The 24,620-nt window shown below is 40.8% G+C and overlaps 2 protein-coding genes across 2 annotated transcripts; both read left to right on the top strand.

Moving 5' to 3' along the window:
- The first annotated feature begins 2,028 nt into the window (after positions 1 to 2,028).
- Positions 2,029 to 19,528, top strand: LOC124280285 (arrestin domain-containing protein 3-like). The gene is made up of 9 exons (XM_046716184.1): positions 2,029 to 2,281; positions 2,920 to 3,146; positions 10,048 to 10,177; positions 10,273 to 10,409; positions 14,873 to 14,977; positions 15,425 to 15,437; positions 18,552 to 18,794; positions 18,885 to 19,132; positions 19,370 to 19,528. The coding sequence occupies exons 1-9, from the start codon at positions 2,029 to 2,031 to the stop codon at positions 19,526 to 19,528; spliced, it is 1,515 nt and encodes a 504-aa protein (XP_046572140.1).
- A 756-nt stretch (positions 19,529 to 20,284) lies between these two features.
- Positions 20,285 to 24,266, top strand: LOC124280262. The gene is made up of 5 exons (XM_046716164.1): positions 20,285 to 20,407; positions 20,805 to 20,910; positions 22,759 to 22,904; positions 23,545 to 23,868; positions 23,911 to 24,266. The coding sequence occupies exons 1-5, from the start codon at positions 20,386 to 20,388 to the stop codon at positions 24,159 to 24,161; spliced, it is 849 nt and encodes a 282-aa protein (XP_046572120.1). The 5' UTR covers positions 20,285 to 20,385; the 3' UTR covers positions 24,162 to 24,266.
- Positions 24,267 to 24,620: the final 354 nt, after the last annotated feature.

The following is a 24,620-nucleotide window of genomic DNA, read 5'->3' as shown; positions in this document are numbered from 1 at the left end:
ACGCCTTCCACAAAACAAAATGTTGTTTAATTTTCCAACCTGTTGGGTTTCTTGACACAATTGTTTTCTAAATGTATTCGTGGGATGGTTGGCTTTTAGATTTCCCAAATTTTAATCGACGACTTTCCCCGAGAATTGACAGGTTTTTACCAAAGTTTGTTTATGAACAAATGTTAATATTTTATTCCATAAACACTTTTTTGTTGTATTTTAAAGCGATTTAACGAGGTACTATTGTCCATAGCGTAGTTATGGTATTACCACTGGACAAGTTAGGTTTAATACGTGCATGAATACGAATCAGCTGTTTGCGATCACAAGTCCTGTCTCCGGGTGTTTTTAATTTTGTGGTTCTTCTGTTAAAATTACATTATGGGTAATAAATAGAATAACCAACGAGGTACGAGTGATTACGAGAAATGTGCCCTCGTTAAAATAATGTGCAGTGCCTCGGCACTGTGAACATTATTTCAACTCGGGCATATTTCCCGTAATCACTCGTACCTCGTTGGTTATTCTCTAAATATCAAACAAATATCACCTCCTCTAAGGGGAAAGGCATGTTAAGCATGGAGGTTCAGGGGTGTTCGGAGGGGGTCATTTTCACGGCCTGTCTGTGAAAAACGTGAAACATGAAACCCTGAATGAAACTTTTCCTCAACTAGAAGACTTGTTCCTTTGGAACGCACCTACTCTAGCCACCTGACTAATGCAGTGGAAAATTTAAATCTGGATTTCAAAAACAGAAATATGTTTTCAAAATGTATGTTTTGTAGACTGTCTGCATCAATACGTCTGATTCCACTGCTGCCGTCACCAATGTTGATGAATTTGCGCCCATCTCTGTCTTTCGTTTAAATGACGTTGTGTCAACGGCACGCCAACTACTGGTCGTTGCGCATGTAACTCGCTGATTGAAGGCGATTTCGGATGCATGCGCCCGTTGCTTGTCGTAGCTCGTTGGCTAGACGTGCTGCTCTCATCGTCCTGTGACGTCTCGATGACGTCACCAGATGACGATCCTTGTTGCATGAGGCCTTCCAGACCTGGGTCGATCCCAAACATCCCCAGCCTGTTGCACCCGTTGTCGACGACGCCGAATTGTACTTTCATGTCGATGTCCCTTACACTCTATCCCGCATGTAATAGCCCCATGGCTTCTTGGCGTTGATTTTCATTAAAACCTGGCTGACGCTCCATTGTCAGCTGCTTTTATCACTGTTCGCTTTCTTGCAACAGTGATGTCAGTGTGCAACATCTACCCTTTTATGTTCCACAGGACGCAAGGAACTGTCGTCGTGCAACATCCGGGTTGTCAAAACGTCTCAACTACCGTCCAACCATTGACCGGATTTGGTTGTTAACATAGAGTTAACATTTTCTCATTGTTTGACATCAAGCTTGACTTTTGGCACCAGCAAATCTTCATTGAAAATTTACAAAAAGATAACATGCTAAACTTTTTTGGTTCAGTATATGTGTGTTATTCTAAATAAACGCTCATAGAATATACAGTCATCTGGCAAATTCCGTTGACTTTTACGACTGACTGAGTGACTGAGTTTGGTTTACGCCGCTTTTAGCAATATTCCAGCAACATCACGGCGGGGGGGCACCAGAAATGGGCTTCACACATTGTACCCATGTGGGGATTCGAACCCGGGTCTTCGGCGTGACGAGCCAACGCTTTAACCACTAGGCTACCCCACCGCCCCGTTGACATTTACGACGTCATAACATGTGTAACTATACTATCTATGCTCGTTTGAATGCTCGTTTAAGATAGCCTCGCGTTATGGCGTCATATATTGCAGCGTTATCGTGATAGTATATCTTGTATCCGTCTCGGGTGTACACTCAAAACATCGCTGCAATCACCTGATCTACTGTCATATGTATTGCATATAATACTCGGAGCTGTAACATCCCTACATAAGACGCTATCAACCTGTACATCCGACTCGGTAATTTCTCATCCATCACCACAAAGACATTAGTGTCAGGAGTCTTTTTCTTTTGGTCTGAACGATGCCGATATTCCAGACATGCGCAGTGCTTCTAGACGACAAGAAGGAAGTGTACCGGAAGGGGGAGACAGTGACGGGATCGTTAGTGTTGGACGTCACAGAGGATGTCACAGTGAAGGGGGTCCGAGTTTACCTGTATGGGGAGACGCTGGTCAAGTGGGACGAGTTGTCACCTGGGAGTCTTGGAGGGACCAAGGATTACATCGCCAAAGAAAAATACTTCGGATTAGTGTTTACAGTATTTGGCAAGACACGTATGTAAACATACTCCATAATATTCAGGAATGCCGACAAAATGTTTGCAAATATGGAATAGAATTATCGTTTTTATTCCTTCTGACCCAATTTCCGAATTTTGCGCAGAAATACCGGACGCGCGGAATTGCCGGACTCGCTTGTAGTATTTATAGTTAAAGAGTTCTCCAGATTGCGTCCAATCTGTCATAGGCCATTAGAATCTATAAGGGGCCGTTCATAATGATGATTGAAATTTGTTTTGCGTGTTGTAAGAGTCAACTGAAGTTGCTTCTATGCTCATTTCCATCCGACGTCGGTGATCATTTCATATCCTATCAACAACTGATTCAACTGACCCTGAGATGAACCTTACCAGTGTGACTGTGCCAGAATCACCCGAACCCTCTCTGCTTCATTTTCATCTTAATCTGTATAAACATAATAACAAATATAATATATAGATAATACTGACTTCGGCCTTAGATAAGCCTAACTTCCTCGTTTGTCATGCACGCAACCACTGGTTCACCCGTTGATCACACGCCGCCGTGATCAGTCTAGATTGTCGCTGACCGTGGCGTTAAACAATACTCACTTTCTCATTGGTTTTTTCTTTCTATATTAACAACAACAATATCTCACATCTGTCTCCTAGTAGACGCCACTGGACCAAACCACACCCTGACAGCGGGACGCCACAATTACAGTTACAAGCTCAAACTTCCAAATAAAGACCTTCCGTCCTCCTTCGAGGGAGAGTTTAGCGCCATCAGATTCTGCGTCAAGGTTGAGGTGGACAGACCGACCTCCAACTTAAACCAGTGTTGGTACCGCGGTATCACCATACTGGACAACATCAACGTCAACGACTCTCAGTATAAGGTAACAGTATATCGGTAGTCAGCATGATATAACTTTGTACCTTTCGAGGTTTACACTTTGTACGTTTAGCGGTTTACACTTTGTACCTTTCGAGGTTTACACTTTGTACCTTTTGAGGTTTACACTTTGTACCTTTCGAGGTTTACACTTTGTACGTTTAGCGGTTTACACTTTGTACCTTTCAAAGTTTACACTTTGTACGTTTAGCGGTTTACTTTTTGTACCTTTCGAGGTTTACACTTTGTACCTTTCGAAGTTTACACTTTGTACCTTAGCGGTTTACACTTTGTACCTTTCGAGGTTTACACTTTGTACCTTTCGAGGTTTACACTTTGCACGTTTAGCGGTTTACACTTTGCACCTTTGCGGTTTACACTTTGCACGTTTAGCGCTTTACACTTTGTACCTTTCGAGGTTTACACTTTGTACGTTTAGCGGTTTACACTTTGTACCTTTTACAGTTTACACTTTGTACCTTTTGAGGTTTACACTTTGTACGTTTAGCGGTTTACACTTTGTACCTTTCGAGGTTTACACTTTGTACATTTAGCAGTTTACACTTTGTACCTTTCGAGGTTTACACTTTGTACCTTTCGAGGTTTACACTTTGTACATTTAGCGTTTTCACTTTGTACCTTTTGCGGTTTACACTTTGTACCTTTCGAGGTTTACACTTTGTACCTTTTGAGGTTTACACTTTGTACGTTTAGCCGTTTACACTTTGTGCCTTTTGAGGTTTACACTTTGTACTTTTCGCGGTTTACACTTTGTACCTTTGAGGTTTACACTTTGTACGTTTAGCGGTTTACACTTTGTACGTTTAGCGGTTTACACTTTGTACCTTTCGAGGTTTACACTTTGTACCTTTTGAGGTTTACACTTTGTACGTTTAGCGGTTTACACTTTGTACCTTTTGCAGTTTACACTTTGTACCTTTTGCGGTTTACACTTTGTACGTTTAGCGGTTTACGCTTTGTACCTTTTGAGGTTTACATTTTGTACCTTTCGAGGTTTACACTTTGTACGTTTAGCGGTTTACACTTTGTACCTTTCGAGGTTTACACTTTGCACCTTTTACGGTTTACACTTTGTACCTTTCGAAGTTTACACTTTGTACGTTTAGCGGTTTACACTTTGTACCTTTCGCGGTTTCCACTATGTACCTTACGAGGTTTACACTTTGCACGTTTAGCGGTTTACACTTTGTACCTTTCGAGGTTTACACTTTGTACCTTTCGAAGTTTACACTTTTTACCTTAGCGGTTTACACTTTGTACCTTTCGAGGTTTACACTTTGTACCTTTCGAAGTTTACACTTTGCACCTTTTAGGTTTACACTTTGTACCGTTTAGCGGTTTACACTTTGTACCTTTCGAGGTTTACACTTTGTACCTTTCGAAGTTTACACTTTGCACCTTTTGCGGTTTACACTTTGTACCTTTCGAGGTTTACACTTTGTATGTTTAGCGGTTTACACTTTGGACCTTTCGCGGTTGACACTTTGTACCTTCCGAAGTTTACACTTTGCGCCTTTTGCGGTTTACACTTTGCACCTTTTGAGGTTTACACTTTGTACCTTTCAAGGTTTACACTTTGTACTTTAAGCGGTTTACACTTTGTACGTTTAGCGGATTACACTTTGTACCTTTCGAGGTTCACACTTTGCACGTTTAGAGGTATACACTTTGTACCTTTCGAAGTTAACACTTTGTACGTTTAGCGGTTTACACTTTGTGCCTTTTGAGGTTTACACTTTGTACTTTTTGCGGTTTACACTTTGTACATTTTGAGGTTTACACTTTGTTCATTTAGCGGTTTACACTTTGTACCTTTCGAGGTTTACACTTTGTACGTTTAGCGGTTTACACTTTGTACCTTTCGAGGTTTACACTTTGTATCTTTCGAGGTTTACACTTTGTACGTTTAGCGGTTTACACTTTGTACCTTTCGAAGTGTACACTTTGTACCTTTCGAACTTTACACTTTGTACCTTAGCGGTTTACACTTTGTACCTTTCGAGGTTTACACTTTGTACCTTTCGACGTTTACACGTTGCACCTTTTGCGGTTTACACTTTGTAAGTTTATCGGTTTACACTTTGTACCTTTCGAAGTTTACACTTTGTACGTTTAGCGGTTTACACTTTGTACCTTTCGAGGTTGACACTTTGTACTTTTTGCGGCTTACACTTTGTACCTTTTGCGGCTTACACTTTGTACCTTTTGAGGTTTACACTTTGTACGTTTAGCGGTTTACACTTTGTACCTTTTGAGGTTTCCACTATGTACCTTTCGAGGTTTACACTTTGCACGTTTAGCGGTTTACACTTTGTACCTTTCGAAGTGTACACTTTGTACCTTTCGAACTTTACACTTTGTACCTTAGCGGTTTACACTTTGTACCTTTCGAGGTTTACACTTTGTACCTTTCGAAGTTGACACTTTGCACCTTTTGCGGTTTACACTTTGTAAGTTTAGCGGTTTACACTTTGTACCTTTTGCGGCTTACACTTTGTACCTTTCGAAGTTTACACTTTGTACCTTTCGAGGTTTACACTTTGTACGTTTAGCGGTTTACACTTTGTACCTTTCGAGGTTTACACTTTGTATGTTTAGCGGTTTACACTTTGTACCTTTTGCGGCTTACACTTTGTACCTTTGGAGGTTTACACTTTGTACGTTTAGCGGTTTACACTTTGTACCTTTCGAGGTTTACACTTTGTACGTTTAGCGGTTTACACTTTGTACCTTTCGAGGTTTACACTTTGTACCTTCGAGGTTTACACTTTGTCGCCAGTTTTACACTTTGTACCTTTTGCGGTTTACACTTTGTACCTTCGAGGTTTACACTTTGTACCTTTTGAGGTTTACACTAATGCGCTTACGGGTTTACACTTTGTGCCTTTTATGCGGTTTACACTTTGTACTTTCACGGTTTACACTTTGTGCAATGCTTTAGCGGTTTACACTTGTACCTTTCAAGGTTTACACTTTGTACGTTTAGGGTTTACACCCTTGTACCTTCTGCGTTTACACTTGATTACACTTTTGTACCTTCGAGGTTCACACTTTGTATGTTTAGCGGTTTACACTTTGTACCTTCGAGGTTTTACACTTTGTACCTTTGAGGTTTACACTTTGTATGTTTAGAGGTTTACACTTTGTACCTTTCAAGGGTTGACACTTTGCAATCCTTTCAAGGTTTACACTTTGTACTTTTTAGCCGGTTTACACTTTGTAATGCTTAGCCGGTTTACACTTTGTAAAATTTTCAAGTTCACACTTTGTGCAACGCTTAGCTGCATACACTTTGCACCTTCTCGAAGTTTACACTTTGTAATGCGTTTAGGGTTTACACTTTGTATCGTTTAGCCGATTACACTTTGTACCTTTCGAGGTTCACACTTTGTATGTTTAGCGGTTTACACTTTGTACCTTTCGAGGTTTACACTTTGTACCTTTCGAAGTTTACACTTTGCACCTTTTGCGGTTTACACTTTGTAAGTTTAGCGGTTTACACTTTGTACCTTTTGCGGCTTACACTTTGTACCTTTCGAAGTTTACACTTTGTACCTTTCGAGGTTTACACTTTGTACGTTTAGCGGTTTACACTTTGTACCTTTCGAGGTTTACACTTTGTATGTTTAGCGGTTTACACTTTGTACCTTTTGCGGCTTACACTTTGTACCTTTTGAGGTTTACACTTTGTAACGCGCTTGGCTGTTTCACACTTTGTACCTTTGAGGTTTACACTTTGTAACGTTTAGCGGTTTACACTTTGTACCTTTCGAGGTTTACACTTTGTACCTTTCGAGTGTTTCACCCTTTGTACGCTTAAGCGTTTACGTTCTTGTACCTTTTGGCGGTTTACACTTTGTAACCTTCGAGGTTTTACACTTTGTACCTTTTGAGGTTTACACTTTGCACGCTTAGCTTACGCGGTTTACACTTTGTGCCTTTTGCGGTTTACACTTTGTACTTTTCGCGGTTTACACTTTGTACGTTTAGCGGTTTACACTTTGTACCTTTCAAGGTTTACACTTTGTACGTTTAGGGGTTTACACTTTGTACGTTTAGTCGATTACACTTTGTACCTTTCGAGGTTCACACTTTGTATGTTTAGCGGTTTACACTTTGTACCTTTCGAGGTTTACACTTTGTACCTTTTGAGGTTTACACTTTGTATGTTTAGCGGTTTACACTTTGTACGTTTAGCGGTTTACACTTTCTGCCGTTTAGCGGTTTACACTTTGTGCCTTTTGAGGTTTACACTTTGTACTTTTTGCGGTTTACACTTTGTACCTTTCAAGGTTCACACTTTGTACGTTTAGCGGTATACACTTTGTAGCTTTCGAAGTTTACACTTTGTACGTTTAGCGGTTTACACTTTGTACGTTTAGCGGTTTACACTTTCTGCCGTTTAGCGGTTTACACTTTGTGCCTTTTGAGGTTTACACTTTGTACTTTTTGCGGTTTACACTTTGTACCTTTTGAGGTTTACCATTTGTACATTTAGCGGTTTACACTTTGTACCTTTCGAGGTTTACACTTTGTACGTTTAGCGGTTTACACTTTGTACCTTTCGAGGTTTACACTTTGTACCTTTCGAGGTTTACACTTTGTACGTTTAGCGGTTTACACTTTGTACGTTTAGCGGTTTTTACACTTTGTACCTTTCGAGGTTTACACTTGCACCTTTTGCGGTTTACACTTTGTACCTTTCGAGGTTTACACTTTGTACGTTTAGCGGTTTACACTTTGTACCTTTCGAGGTTTACACTTTGTACGTTTAGCGGTTTACACTTTGTACCTTTCGAGGTTTACACTTTGTACCTTTCGAGGTTTACACTTTGTACATTTAGCGATTTACACTTTGCACCTTTCGAGGTTTACACTTTGTACGTTTAGCGGTTTACACTTTGTACCTTTCGCGGTTTTCAGTTTGTACCTTTCGAGGTTTACACTTTGTACCTTTTGCGGCTTACACTTTGTACCTTTGAAGGTTTACACTTTGTACCTTCCGAAGTTTACACTTTGTATGTTAAGCGGTTTACACTTTGCACCTTTCGAGGTTTACACTTTGTACGTTTAGCGGTTTACACTTTGTACCTTTCGCGGTTTTCAGTTTGTACCTTTTGAGGTTTACACTTTGCACCTTTTGCGGTTTACACTTTGTACCTTTCGAGATTGACACTTTGTACGTTTAGCGGTTTACACTTTGTACCTTTCCCGGTTTACACTTTGTACCTTTCGAGGTTTACACTTTGTACCTTTCGAGGTTTACACTTTGTACTTTTCGCGGTTTACACTTTGTACCTTTCGAGGTTTACACTTTGTACCTTTCGAGGTTTACACTTTGTACGTTTAGCGGTTTACACTTTGTACCTTTCGCAGTTTACACTTTGTACCTTTTGAGGTTTACACTTTGTACTTTTCGTGGTTTACACTTTGTGCCTTTCGAGGTTTACACTTTGTACGTTTAGTGGTTTACACTTTGTACCTTTTGAGGTTAACACTTTGTACGTTTAACGGTTTACACTTTGTACCTTTCGAGGTTTACACTTTGTACGTTTAGCGGTTTACACTTTGTAACTTTCGAGGTTTACACTGTGTACCTTTCGAGGTTTACACTATGTACGTTTAGCGGTTTACACTTTGTACCTTTCGAGGTTTACACTTTGTACCTTTCGAGATTTACACTTTGTATGTTTAGCGGTTTACACTTTGTACCTTTCGCGGTTTACACTTTGTACCTTTCGAAGTTTACACTTTGCACCTTTTGCGGTTTACAATTTGTACCTTTCGAGGTTTACACTTTGTACGTTTAGCGGTTTACATTTTGTACCTTTCAAGGTTTACACTTTGTACGTTTAGGGGTTTACACTTTGTACGTTTAGCCGTTTACACTTTGTACCTGCGAGCTTCACACTTTGTTTGTTTAGCGGTTTACACTTTGTACCTTTCGAGGTTTACACTTTGTACGTTTAGCGGTTTACACTTTGTAACTTTCGAGGTTTACACTTTGTACCTTTCGAGGTTTACACTTTGTACGTTTAGCGGTTTACACTTTGTACCTTTCAAGGTTTACACTTTGTACCTTTCGAGGTTTACACTTTGTATGTTTAGCGGTTTACACTTTGTACCTTTCGCGGTTGACACCTTGTACCTTTCGAAGTTTACACTTTGCACCTTTTGCGGTTTACACTTTGTACCTTTCGAGGTTTACACTTTGTACGTTTAGCGGTTTACACTTTGTACCTTTCAAGGTTTACACTTTGTACGTTTAGGGGTTTACACTTTGTACGTTTAGCCGTTTACACTTTGTACCTTTCGAGGTTCACACTTTGTATGTTTAGCGGTTTACACTTTGTACCTTTCGAGGTTTACACTTTGTACCTTTCGAGGTTTACACTTTGTATGTTTAGAGGTTTACACTTTGTACCTTTCGCCGTTGACACTTTGTACGTTTAGCGGTTTACACTTTGTACCTTTCGAGGTTTACACTTTGTACCTTTCGAGGTTTACACTTGCACCTTTTGCGGTTTACACTTTGTACCTTTCGAGGTTCACACTTTGTACGTTTAGCGGTTTACACTTTGTACCTTTCGAGGTTTACACGTTGTATCTAGAGGTGTTCGTTGTTCCATTCGTAGTAACGACACAACACTGAATACAATTCTCTGGCAAGGATTGTGGCGTTGAGTAAGTCGCCCCATAGACGCAGATTTGTTCTCCAAAGCAGAGACCATGTGTGAAGCCCATTTTGGTGTTCCGCTTCATGATCTGGCTGGAATACTTGGACAATAATCTGTGGTATAACGCTACGTCTGTTGTTTCTCTCTTGCATGTGGGGCCATTTTAACATTCCACACTCAACTAAATTGTTATGTTCTTGATGACAGGCATCGGTACGACGTCAGGCAAAGAAACAGGTTTCTAAGGCTCTTGGTTTAGGATATGCTGGTTCTCTGACCTTGACTGCTGCCACTGACAGGAGAGCTTACTGCGCAGGAGAAAAGGTCGCACTGAAAGGTACACTATGTTGCAACTCTGAAAGACACGTCTAATCTGAAGCATATTTGTGGGCTGTTGTAAGCTCGAGTTATACAATCAAACCTGGGTTTCAGTTGTGGTGCAGAACGAGTCAACGCAGAACATGGGGATACTGAAGGCTAAGTTGAAGCAGAAAGTTGTCTACACAGCTGGTGAGAGGAAGACTCGGAAGAACGTTATCAGGATCCTGGAGGGAACTCCAGTCATGAAGGTTGGTAATACTGAAAGCGATTGTTAGTGTGTTAGGTTATCATATCAAGGACTCGAGTAGGAAAACACGTCCTCAGTGAGGCGATTTTTATTTGTTCCCCACGTTGGCAACAACCTTGACCACGGGCATATTGCTGAGTATCATGTATGTATCAGGTATCTCGTGTATCAGGTATCTCGTGTATCAGGTATCTCGTGTATCAGTAGTATCATGACTCATGTATCATGTATCTCGTGTATCAGTAGTATCATAACTCATGTATCAGGCATCTCGTGTATCAGTAGTATCATGACTCATGTATCAGGCATCTCGTGTATCAGTAGTATCATGACTCATGTATCAGGTATCTCGTGTATCAGGTATCTCGTGTATCAGCAGTATCATGACTCATGTATCAGGTATCTCGTGTATCTGGTATCTCGTGTATCAGTAGTATCATGACTCAGGTATCAGGTATCTCGTGTATCAGGTATCTCGTGTATCAGCAGTATCATGACTCATGTATCAGGTATCTCGTGTATGAGCTATCTCGTGTATCAGGTTTCTTGTGTATCAGGTATCTCCGGTATCAGTAGTATCATGACTCATGTATCAGCTAACTCGTGTATCAGTAGTATCATGACTCATGTATCAGGTATCTGGTGTATCAGTAGTATCATGATTCATGTATCATGTATCTCGAGTATCAGTAGTATCATGACTCATGAATCAGGTATTCTCGTGTATCAGTAGTATCATGACTCATGTATCAGGTATCTCGTGTATCTGGTATCTCGTATATCAGTTGTATCATGACTCATGTATCAGGTATCTCGTGCATCAGGTATCTTGTATATCAGTAGTATCATGAGTCATGTATCAGGTATCTCGTGTATCAGGTATCTCGTGTATCAGTAGTATCATGACTCATGTATCAGGTATCTCGTGCATCAGAAGTATCATGATTCATGTATCAGGTATCTCGTCGTGACTCATGTATCCAGGTATCTCGTGTATCAGTAGTATCATGAGTCATGTATCAGGTATCTCGTGTATCAGGTATCTCGTGTATCAGTAGTATCATGACTCATGTATCAGGTATCTCGTGCATCAGAAGTATCATGATTCATGTATCAGGTATCTCGTATATCAGTAGTCATCAGGTATCTCATGTATCAGTAGTATCATGAGTCATGTATCAGGTATTCTCGTGTATCAGTAGTATCATGACTCATGTATCAGGTATCTCGTGTATCAGGTATCTCGTATATCAGTAGTATCATGACTCAGTATCAGGTATCTCGTGTATCAGGTATCTTGTAGATCAGTAGTATCATGACTCATGTATCAGGTATCTCGTGTATCGTATCATGACTCAGTATCAGCTAACTATATCAGTGACTCATGACTCGTATCAGGTATCTCGTGTATCAGTAGTATCATGACTCATGTATCAGGTATCTCGTGTATCAGTAGTATCATGACTCATGTATCAGGTATCATGTATGTATCAGGTATCTCGTGTATCAGTAGTATCATGACTCATGTATCAGGTATCTCGTGTATCAGTAGTATCATGACTCATGTATCAGGTATCTCGTGTATCAGTAGTATCATGACTCATGTATCAGGTATCTCGTGTATCAGTAGTATCATGACTCATGTATCAGGTATCTCGTGTATCAGTAGTATCATGACTCATGTATCAGGTATCTCGTGTATCAGTAGTATCATGACTCATGTATTAGGTATCTCGTGTATCAGTAGTATCATGACTCATGTATCAGGTATCTGGTTCATCAGTAGTATCATGACTCATGTATCAGGTATCTCGTATATCAGTAGTATCATGACTCATGTAAGGCATCCTGGTGTATCAGGTATTCTCGTGTATCAGTAGTATCATGACTCATGTATCAGGTATCTCATGTATCAGTAGTATCATGACTCATGTATCTCTGGTGTATCAGGTAGTATCATGACTCATGTATCAGGTATCTCGTGTATCAGGTATCATGACTCATATCAGTAGTATCATGTATCATCGTATAATCAGGTATCATGGACCTCGTATCTCGTATCAGGTATCATTACTCGTGTATCAGGTATCTCGTGTATCGAGTATCCTCGTATCCATCATGACTCATGTATCAGGTATCTCGTGCATCAGTAGTATCATGACTCATGTATCAGGTATCTCGTGTATCAGTAGTATCATGACTCATGTATCAGGTATCTCGTGTATCAGTAGTATCATGACTCATGTATCATGTATCTCGTGTATCAGTAGTATCATGACTCATGTATCAGGTATCTCGTGTATCCAGGAGTATTATCATGACTCATGTATCTCGTGTATCAATAGTATCAAGTATGTATGACTCATGTAAACTCAGGAAACAAGGAATGAACACCTCGCGTGTTCCACACACTCCAGTAGTATCATGACTCTTCCACGTCTTTACAAGTCCCAAGTCAAATTAGAGACATTGAACAGCTTCAGGATACAAGGAATAGACGCCCTTATGCAACACATCACTTAAACAATCGGGGTATTACTGCGTAGGACGTTAGGCCATACACAAACATGCATGAAGAGCTAGTCATTCTTATCACCTGGTGTCATTTCAAGTGACCATTTGATATGTTTCACCTCTATTGTGGCCTTTGTGGAATCAGTATCAGCAAATGATGGAGAAGTCTAAAGACGTTAAAATTCTAAACCTTAACATGCTTTCCTGAAACTATGTTCGGAGCTAAATCTTAATTGGGACCAGGGTGACTTTAGTCTTCTTGGAATTACGTTTACTCAAGACTTAGACGATATGGTAGAGATAAATTACAAAGAAAAAATAAGAAGTTGTGAAACACTAATGTCCATATGGTCCGCACGTAATCTCACTCCTTTTGGAAGAAATATTGTCTTAAAATCTTTGATCATCCCAAAATTAAATCATTTATTCAGTGTACTTCCTGACCCAGATAATGAAACTACAAATATATTTCAAAAGAAATGTTTTAAATTTATCTGGAACAATAAACCTGATAAAATTAAGAGACGCCAAATTATCTGTGACAAACAAGATGGAGGCTTCAACATGCCAAATATAAAGGCATTAATGCATGCTCAGAAACTATCAATGGTCAGAAGGTTTTTCAGATGTAAGTCCAGTTGGTGCTATCTATTTATTTCAAATCTCCCAAAGTTTGGCGCTGGTTATGTATTCGATTATAACTGCCAATATCTGCCAGAAGAATGTCTCCCACTGATCCACAATAAATATTATAGGGATGTTTTAGGTGCCTGGTGGCAATTTATATCTCGGAATGAAACTGACTATGACGTAAATTAAATACTTGCCGAAACTCTCTGGTACAACGAAAACATATGTGTAGGATGTAAACCAATTTTTTACAAACAATGGTATGATAAAGGAATTCGGTGTATCAACGATTTACTTGACTTAAATGAGAACATATACTGCTTTGAAAATTTTGTAAACACTATCATTTAAAAACTGATTTTCTAACATTTACTTGCCTCATTAGATCAGTAGAGTCATATTTGAGAACACTTAACATAGATTTTAAGACTTTGTCAAAAATACCGAACCCAACTTTACCAGCAAATATAAAACAGCTCCTCAGGGATGCAAAGGGGACACAACGGTTTTACAGAACATTGTTGTCAGATGTCACTACAAACAGTTACATGCCAAAAATGGGAGCAAAGTATCTTAAACAACAAAGTCTTGTCTGACGACTGGAAAAATTAAAACAAAATACCATTTAGATGCACCAATGACAGTAAACTGCAATGGTTCCAATATAAAATATTACATCACATCTTACCGACAAATATAAAGCTATTTAAGATTGGGTATATAAATAATTCAAAATGCAGCTTTTGCCAAAACGAAATTGAGACACTCGATCACGTGTTCTGGTTTTGCAGTAAAGTCAACCATATCTGGCAAAAACTTGAAATCTGGCTACATCATAAAGCTCTTGTCAATATCAAAGTATCAAGAAAACAGGTATTGCTCGGTTTCCCAGACAAAAACAATGACCCTCTCAATATTATTATTATTATCTTTAAAAACCTAATTTTTGGAAGCAGATTAAAAAACAGTGTGCCATTTCCATGTTTTCCACAATGAAATTAGACATTATTATATGATAACAAAGTGCTTTTCTTTAATGGAGTGTAATATCAGCGCCTTTTATAAGTTCTGGTCTTCATGTCATGAACTGTTCACATGATTTGTACATCATATGCTTGTATTGTATTGTAACCTGAATGTCCTTTGTTGAGTTTTCGGAATAGACTGTAAAACATCTTTAAAAACAATAAAATGTAAAAAAAAAAAGAAGTTCATATGTTTCACCTCTATTGTGGCCTTTGTGGAATCAGTAGCAGCAAATGATGGAGAAGTCTAAAGACGTTAAAATTCAAAACCTTAACATGCTTTCCTGTTGTCCAGGGAGAGGAGCGGGTGTGGAACAACCAACTGCTGGAAGTAGACGTCATTCCACCGTCGACGAAGTCCAGTTCCTGTAAAATCATCGCCGTCAGCTACTACATCAAGGTAGGTCACTGCCCTCAGGTCACGTTGTTGTCGACATTTCTGTGTATTTTCATACTACAAAATAAATCAATAATATTTGCCATGAAGGACCATAAGTTCGGTGATATGTTTTCTGACAGATCTCAATTCGCCCTTGCCTCGTGGTAACATTAGAAAACATAGTGTCATGAAAAGAGACTACAAATACAAGGAAAGGTGGGTGAGGGACCCCATTCCCTATCAACAACAATTTATGGTGCCACGGTGCTGTGTACTGGTTTGCGGACTGTGTTAGGTTCGAATCCTAGATTTCCGCGACTAATATTCTTCGTGCGTCAGTACCATTTCTCTTTGGTTCAACCAATGTGGTTAACGTCTAACACCTCAGTGTCCTCAGTATTACTTTCCAAATTCGAACAACCTGAAACTGAAACCTTTCACCCATGAACACTTATGAATGCCTTTGAGATAGTGGTCAAATGTAAGTTACATATTATTGGGGATTACACTTTCTCAATACAGTACACATTCCAGTGCTTCTGGGGAATAACTTCCATTCAGGATTAGAATCTACACTCTCGGAGAGAGATGTATCTTATCACCACACAATACAGTCACAAGAAGCTTACACCAGTATTTCATTGTACTGTCTGTGGAATAAGAGCGGCTAACGGCATGTGAGTAACCTATGTGTCACATGATGTCAAATAAGTGTCATACACATGGACATAAGATGGGTTTTTTTATGTGTGCAATTTGAGAGTAAAGTTTTAAAAAGTTGAGTAAAAGCACTGGAAAGTTTTACAGGAGAACAGGTTTCTAATTCAGTAATATATATGACAAATGCTAAATCATTTCATCACTGTACAACCAAACTACTTGAGATATCCAGTGACCATCAGTCGTCAACTGCTTACTATTTTCTGTCTTTAATTCCGGTCAGACACTTCCTACATAACGGAAGCTGACCATTTGTCAGCATACGTTCAACATCACATTGAAAATTATCCATGCCATGTACTCATGATTACAGTCTGACCTTTAAACAGCGGAAGCTGACCGTATGTGACACTACACCCCGCTGAAAATTATCACCAACCATGTACATGATTACAGTCTGACCTTTAAATTACAATAAAGTCAATTTCTGGTCAATAGCCCAGACCGCTAACTTTGCGAGCACAGGAAGCCACACACAGGAAGCTAAAGACATTAACCCTCACAGGTCCGCACCAACTGTCACCTACTTGAACATATCTGTACTCGCATAAGCATAAGTGATACAAATGACAGCATTAAATGCTTAAAAATGGTGGTCAGTTTTAATGACTGGATGGAGGTGCTTTTAACAAACATAACACCTTACACTATTTCATCCAATCACAGCTGCCACATGTCTCTTCAGTTACGGCTCAGCGAGCAAGCGATTCTGCTGTTAGTAGTAGTACTGACAGCAGTGCATAGACAGCACCCTTATATGCGCTCTGATATTTTGACCTAATAAATAACAGCTAAATTCCCCCTCATTGTGTGATATTAATTCTACGTTTTGCTTAGTCTGTCTCACAGTCCCTGAACCACATTATTTCCCCTACTGCCATGCCCTCTCTGCAGTGCTAAAGCCCTAAATAAAGCAAGTCTAGATTTCCTCAGGTTCTGAATCTCTGGTGTCCCTAGGGCTCCTTTTCAGTTTAAACGGGCTGGTTTGTTACTATCAAAATTATATATATATTCAGAGACTAAGCATAAGTCTAAGGTTTGCTGTGTTTACACTCTAGTCGGCAAACTCATAAAATAATAATCCGAACCACTAAGGTGAACCTGAAGGTCACACACACACCGGAAGGGAACACCCGAAGGAGGGTGGGGTTCAACAATCGATTAGGTCACCCAAAGGTCACACCTATGTTACGTCATAAAAACAAAATGGCCGTCTTTTTGGGCCTCAACCCCTCCCCTTACAACATATATGTTCATGTCCCAGTTCGTCGGAAGACAAAGAGACACACAGTTTTAGATCCATGTATTTTAAGTGTCGTGCAATAGCGACTAATGCTAGTGTCCCAAGTCGTCAGAAGACACGAAGTTTTAGATCCATGTCTTTAAGTGTGGTGCAATAGCGACTAATGCTAGTGTCCCAAGTCGTCAGAAGACACAATGTTTTAGACCCGTGTCTTTAAGTGTTTTGCAATAGCGACTAATGCTAGTGTCTCAAGTCGTCAAAGACATAAAGTTTTAGATCCATGTCTTGTAAGTGTCACGCAAAAGCGGCTAATGCTAGGCTAGTGTCCCAAGTCGCCAGTCCCGGTTTATTCCTGTTCCTAGTCGTGTCAGCTCGGGTGTTTGTTCGACTGCGACTGAACAGTTAAAGGCACTGCATGACACCACACTTCTCTAACAATACATTATGCGTTTCTCTCAGTAATGCTAACTATCAGCCGTCGGGGAAGCTACCATATAATTTATTCCTAAAATAATTACGTATTTAGACTGCAATATTAAAATGAAAAGTTCGAATCCAATTAATGAAGCGTTTCATTAAATCGCCCTCCACCGGCCAAGCATTATTTCAAGCGAGCCCCATAGAGTTATGCGCCCCATAGAGTTATAAGTATATCTTACAACTGACCTGTGAATTAAATTAGTGCAACACCGCGTGCGATAGATTTCCATATTGGGGCGCGGTGGGCGAGCTGGCTAACGCGCGCAAGGCTAGTGATCCAGCGAAGTTGAGATGTCGGGGGTCGAGCTCACCTGTGACCGGGTGTAAAAACCTTTGAGTCAACTTTGTGTGCAGACTCTTTCCGTGTTGTCACAACCCCTAGTGTACAGTACACAGCCCTGTGCAGTTAAAAGAAACCACGAATCCATTGGTATATGACCAGATGGTGGCCACATGAATACGTGCAAACACCTAGTTGCGGGTACAGCAACGTGGAGTGAACTTGGACAAAGTACTGTGACTATGTGTTCCAGTCCACCCAGCTGTGAATGGGTACCTCGTTAGGATGAGAAAGCCACAATAACTCGGTGTGCCTAGTGGCTGCAAGAGTTGTATACTCCCCAGGCAGTTGAGTTTGATAATACAATGTGCCGTTGAGATTGACATCCAATGATCGAGGGAAATAAATACCAGCGCCTTGAGCATGCACTAGTTGCGTGGACATGTGCGCTATATATAAATATCCTATATTATATTATTATGGAGCAATTGTTCACATTCCATATATGGCAAGTGTTCTCTGTTTGGAAAATGCTCGCTTCGAAGTTTCAATTATCAATTTCAGGCAAGTTGTAATGTCTTATGTTGCATCAATAGGAAGCTATTGTGAGGGCATGCGCTCCAATATATATAACACAGGCCAAATTATTGTTGAAAATGTGTGTCTAAAAACCTTCTGGTTTTAGTGTGTATGAGTGTGTGTGTGATTCACGCCAACTTTGTCACTGCAGGGGACAAAGGAAATGGGCTTCACAATTTGTATCCATGCGGTGTATCCAACCACAAAACGTTGAATCTAAAATGTTCAGCGAAAGTGACATTGACACTGATTAACATGTACCATCAGGTTGCTGTTCATTTGGATCCTTTCAGGGATTGATGCCTCCAGTGACATAACCTACACCAAATGCAACCGGGGATTCCATGTCTGTCGGAAATCAGACGGCAATTTTGTGAATTTCAATTACATCCCCATGTGTGCCAACGTTGTGAACTACACATTTCCCCTTCCCCCGAGCCCTGCTGGTGGAGCTGGAGGGGCACGCCCTGCTGCAGCTGCTGCTTCAAGATCAAGCCCTGCTGCAGCTGTTGCTTCAAGACCAAGCCCTGCTGCAGCTGTTGCTTCAAGACCAAGCCTTGCTGCAGCTGTTGCTTCAAGACCAAGCCCTGCTGCAGCTGTTGCTTCAAGACCAAGCCCTGCTGCTTCTGTTGTTGTAGGACCACGTCCTGCCGCTGTCGCCACTAAAGCACAACCCAAGACGATTTCTCCAGCAACCTTTGTCCAAGCTCCATCTCCTGTCCAAACTCCTCTCCAAGCCCATCCCCAGGGCACTCCACAAGTCCCGCCACAAGCCAAACTGCAAGTTTCTACTTCTGCAATGGACCTGCCCCCATCCTACGAAGATGTTCTGGTGATGGATAATTTAGCTGCTACTACAGAAACTGCCTTCACAGTAAGTAGGCAAAGTTTCGGGAAAAGATAACCTCTAACAGCTGCAGATCTAAACGGTTCAAAGTGTTTATGGTCTGTGTTCTTTTCCAACCGGACCCGACTTGAGCAAAAATCTCCTTTTAAGAACTTGCGTATGTTGAAATGAAACCACTGAGTATATATAGTCATTATCTTTAAAATTGACTAAAAATTGTATATTTATGGCTAAAGTGCACATTTGTCGGTATTTCATTTCTAGGTAGTGATGGAATACAAACCGTATGGGGTTCTTTTCCTTCGGTTCCCAGACACCAGTGTTCAGGAGTTCAGAGACACCATTGGGAGAGACCACCAGAGTCGTGCGGAGTGTGAGGGAGAAATCATTGCATTTGCGCCACAGGTGATAAAAATTGTGTAATGCATGGATGGGAATTACCCCCTTGAAATCATCTGATGTACAACCATCGGTCAGCTCCAACAATGTTGTTAGGATCAGGATTTAGATCTGGGTACAGTGGGAATGTAACAAAGTATTAAATCGAACAGAAAATATAGATATTGTATATCCAGAATCCATGTGTATGCAGTCGTCTATGAATGAGTGAGCTTGGTTTTACCTTGTTTAAAACAATGTGGCAATCCCAATGCAATCAGATTTTAGGGCTCCTTTCTGCTGAACAAAAAAGATCCCCTCAGGACATCTCATTACATTTCACGTCACAACGACCAATGAAATGAGTGATATGATGTCGACACTAGCCAGTCAGAAAATAGTTTACTCAAGCTGTATGATGTTAGTTTCAAAATGCCAATACATGAATACAAAATATTTGTACAAAGTTATTAATGTCATTCAGGTTTTATTAAATATAATTATTATGAGTGGGTGTGTGTGTTTGGTTTTACGGCGCTTTTAGCAATATTCCAGCAATATCACGTCGGGGGGACACCAGAAATGGGTTTCACACAATTTGCCCATTTTCAATCAAACCCGAGTCATGACGAGCGAACGCTTTAACCACAAGGCTATACCCCAAAATATATATGAGGATGTGTCAGTAACAAACTCAAGTATTTTCCGAAAACATCAAATGTTCGTTTAGCATGCTGGATGTCCTAAAAGATGTCCGAAATTATTATAGGTTCTACACGATTCTAACGAATGGCCAGCACGAACGTCTGTCGCCATTTTGAAGTTCCCTTCTGTGGTTCAACAAGACTACAGGGGTCGCTGATCCAAAATGGCTGGGAACTTGCGAGGCCATTGCTGCAAAAATGACTGAACAGTACAGAAAAGGTGTATATATTTGCAATATATACTAGTAGTTCACAGACAAAAAAGCATACACGTTCACATGAAAAGTGAAATGAGTGTACATTTAACACTTTAATCGGCAATATTCACACGTCTTCCTGAAAATACTCGAATCTGGACCAGGCAAACACTTGGCTTAAGAGATTGGGGATGGTCTCAGGGGGTTATCAAATTTTGCCAAGAAAACGAACAGTGTTACGTTAGTTATTTTTCATGTGGGCAACCCTACCTGATTTTCATGACACCAGTCTCCTCTCCCTTAATCTCATCGTCTCACCACCCCACCATCCATGATAAATGACCAGTCCCTTGACTTCACTTTTGATAACTATTAGTGAAATATGTCAGTACCATAATCTGAAACCTTCTATATTGGCAGCTAACAGTATCTTTGCATTGACGGCAGCCAGGTACAAGCTACCAATGCAAAAAGCCAAAATGAACAAATACGTTAAACAGTATGCTAAGACGCTACGTCATTTAAGGTAAGTTTCGTTGCGATGAAATGTATTTCCATCCTTAGCGAAGGTTGCTGAATACACGTGTTACCTGTTTTCACGCAAGTAGAAAAAGAAAATATACCAAAATGATGGGTTTTTTTTCATATTCAGCCTGAAAGATATAATGCTTCAGTTATGAACGTATTGTAAAGACAAGCGCGAATAAAGAGTTTGTGGAAAGGAGGGGTACAGGTTTTATTTCATTAAAGAAAGAGAACTACTTGAAAGTGATTCATACACACGTGGTTGTACACTCTTAAAAGAAAAGAAACGCATAAGTCACTTTTAGAAGAATTTTTGCGTTTAAGAGCAATTATTTCAAGTAATTTCAATGGTAAAAGAATGAAAATTCACACGTCTATAGACAAAGTCTACAATATTGCGTCAAAGTCAGTACTTTTAATGACCACCATTGGCAGCAATTACTGCTCGGCACTGTCTCGGCACAGACTGGTTAAGTCGCTCTTGCGGAAGTCTTCCCCACTCTACCTGTAATGCGATGGCAAGTTGTGGAAGTGTCTGATGCGTGTTTTGACGTTGACGTACACATCGATCGAGTTCATCCCATAAGTGTTCTATCGGGTCTGGATCTGGTGATCGGGAAGGCCATGGCAAGACATTGACATTAGAATTGGCAAGGCAGCAGACCGAGACACGTGCTGTATGTGAAGTAGCGTTTTCGTGCTGAAACAACTCCCTCTGTCGATCCATAATCGGAATCATGTGACGTAAAAGGAATTTGTTGATGTACCAATTTGCTGTCAAATTCCCCTGAACCACCACTAAATTAGATCTTTGTGTATCTCAAACCACACCACGACACTGCCTCCACCAGACTCGCCTCCAGTTTTTAAGGTGCCAGTTCCGTACCACCGTAAGCATTTGTGCCGATGAAAGTCTCTCAAAACAGGGGCGACAATTGACCTTCTTGGTCGAATCCCCACTTTACGAAATCGATTCCTAACAGTTTTGGTCTGAATTTCTTCTCAAACCAGGGATGCGTTGTGCAATCTCCACATGACGCAAGTCAGCAACCCGGATGTAGCGGTCCTGGGCTTGGGTAGTAACTCTTGGACGGCCGCTTCTCGAGCGATCTAGGGTGGAATTGGTTTGCAGTTAAACGATCCCAAAGGCGAGATCCCAAAGGCAACTGCAGTCTGCGACTCGCCATCTTTAAGGTGGCCTATGGCGATGTTGCGATTGGCGGCACTCAGTCGTGACATGATGGTTTCCTCTTTTCCAGGCAAAAACAAATGACAAAATTAAACACAACGTTTGCATTTACATAGTGATCGGTATCGCATGCTTTTCCGCTTACTTGCACGGGCATTTTGCTTTGCATGTTTTCTTCGTTTTGGGGAATATTTCTTAAAATGCCTGTAAAACAATGGGAAAACCGAAAAATTGCCGCGTTTTTGCGCTGAAGCTATTTACAATCACACAAAGATGATGTTTTGGAAAGTAATAGAATATTTGTATTGTTGTTGCCGCAGCTACATACGTCAAATATTCTCAAAATCACCTATGCGTTTCTTTGTTTGAAGAGTGTATTAGGTATACAGTCTGAATCATACTATGGATATTTCTTACACTTACTGAAATGAGTTTGTCTTAAATATTTGACAATGATGCCACAAAGAGTGAGTGAATTTGGATTTTACGCCGCTCTCAGCAATATTCCCCCAAACCGAGGGAGACACCAGAAGTTTGCTTCACGCATTGTACCCATGTGGGATATTTAATCAGGGGCTACGGCGTCACGAACCGCTTTATTCCGCCAGGCCACCCTACAGCACCAACATGATATACAATGACATCGATTCGTTTTTACAGACTGTTACAGACGGGGGTGCTTCTAGTTTCTACTCCAAAGTTCACCACATTACGAGGCAGCTGGCTGGAAGACACAAATATCCTCAAGGTGACTCAGTGGGAGACTATGGATCTTTACTTTGAGTACAGACGCAAAAGAAAAACGGGTAAATATGTTTGTGATCAACCTTCAGGATTCAGAGCTTTTGGTGATAAGTTGTCATCGAAGCAACAGTATTTCAGCCTGAAATATATCGCCCCACTTGCTTAGTCTGGGAACTGGAACGTTCTTTAGAAACGTTTATGAAATGTACCGTTCAAGATTATCAGGGAAGGCCTAGTTACTCATAATGCTGCAAAGCATTATTATGTAATTACTTTTTGTCCTGAACAATCCTTGTCCATCTCACTATAAAGATAATTCTTTTTGTTATCTAACGCTCTAAAATCTAAATCAACATTCCAGCTATATGGCGGCGGTCTGTATATAATCAAGTCTCAACCAGACAATCCAATGATTAACATCCTGACCACGCAAGTCAGCGAATCTCAGTACTCCGGCTCAGCAATTTGTCGTAACTTACGACAGGCATGGGTTGCTGAAGACCAATTCTAACCCGGATCTTCACGGGTCTCACTAAAGAAGTGATGATTGAGGACTAGATGTGCAATGTTATGGCACTGGGTTCAAGAAGACGTCGGTAAAAGGGTTGTATTGCTGGCAAGAACCTGTAGTTGATTATAGCATCCAAAACCATACCATAAACATGTCAACTCTCACGTTAAAACATTGCATTTCGTCCACAGCTCCCTTCAAAGAAGCATGTGATTTGCTCGAAGAAATAATGGGCATACCGCCAGCAGTTATTTTCCAATCTGAGAATTTGTCTCTCTTTCAAATGACATCAATACAAATGACTGAGAGATCTGACAGCCCAGCCGTTGAATTCCAGTCACAGAATACTCAAGCTCAAGCTAAAAGCAATGCTGCAGGGGATGTGAGCAAGGCTTCAGGGGCTGTGGCTTCAGGAGAACGACAGGCAGAGTCTACAAGATCTGAGAGCCCAGCGGTCGAGTTGCAGTCAGAGGATATCGATAATGCTGAAACCCAAACTCAAATTGAGGCTTCAGGTGATGTGAACGAGGCTTCAGGTGATCTGAACGAGGCTTCAGGGGATGTGAACGAGGCTTCTGGGGATGTGAACGAGGCTTCAGGGGATGTGAACGAGGCTTCAGGGTGTGTAAACGAGGCGACAACGAGGCTTCAGGGGATCGACAGGCAGGAGTGTCTACAAGATCTGACAGCCCAGCGGTCGAGGTGCAGTCAGAGGATATCGATAATGCGGAAACCCAAACCCAATGCGAGGCTTAAGGTGATGGGAATGAGGCTGAAGGGGGAAATCAGGAAGAAACTGTTGACATGAAATCCCCAATAGCAGACTTATCGTAATGTATTTGAAGATTTGCCGCAGGACGTAAAAGCGTTCAAAATATGTTAACGGGCAATTGCAAGTGACATTTGTGGGAAGGGTCATTTCGTGTGGGGCTGCCTCCATGGTGTAGGGTCGTCCGCCCGGGGTCGCGGGTCGTGTGTTGTTACAGGCGAATTTGTTGTTTGTTGAATCTTAAGTCCAGGGAAGGCTGGGGCTTATTGACCTATTCCAATACATGTATAGTAATGGTCGCTTGATTATCCGTTCACCCTGTTGACTGGAAATCACTTGGTAATACCCATTCTGTACAGATGGAAGGATATAAGTAGATCCAGGAACTGGAGACTGGTTTCCAATATGATGTACAAGGAGTGTTCGTATGTATTACTGCAACCAGTGTGCTTGTCATTAAAGTGTCTGTGACATTTATTTGTGTGCTACCTGTAAATA

Source organism: Haliotis rubra, unplaced genomic scaffold, assembly GCF_003918875.1.
Source record: "Haliotis rubra isolate DU_JTF1 unplaced genomic scaffold, ASM391887v1 Scf1075, whole genome shotgun sequence".
In the NCBI taxonomy this organism is placed as follows: domain Eukaryota; kingdom Metazoa; phylum Mollusca; class Gastropoda; order Lepetellida; family Haliotidae; genus Haliotis; species Haliotis rubra.
The sequence above is the reverse complement of the archived record's forward strand: the minus strand, read 5'-3'. Positions and strand labels throughout refer to the sequence as shown.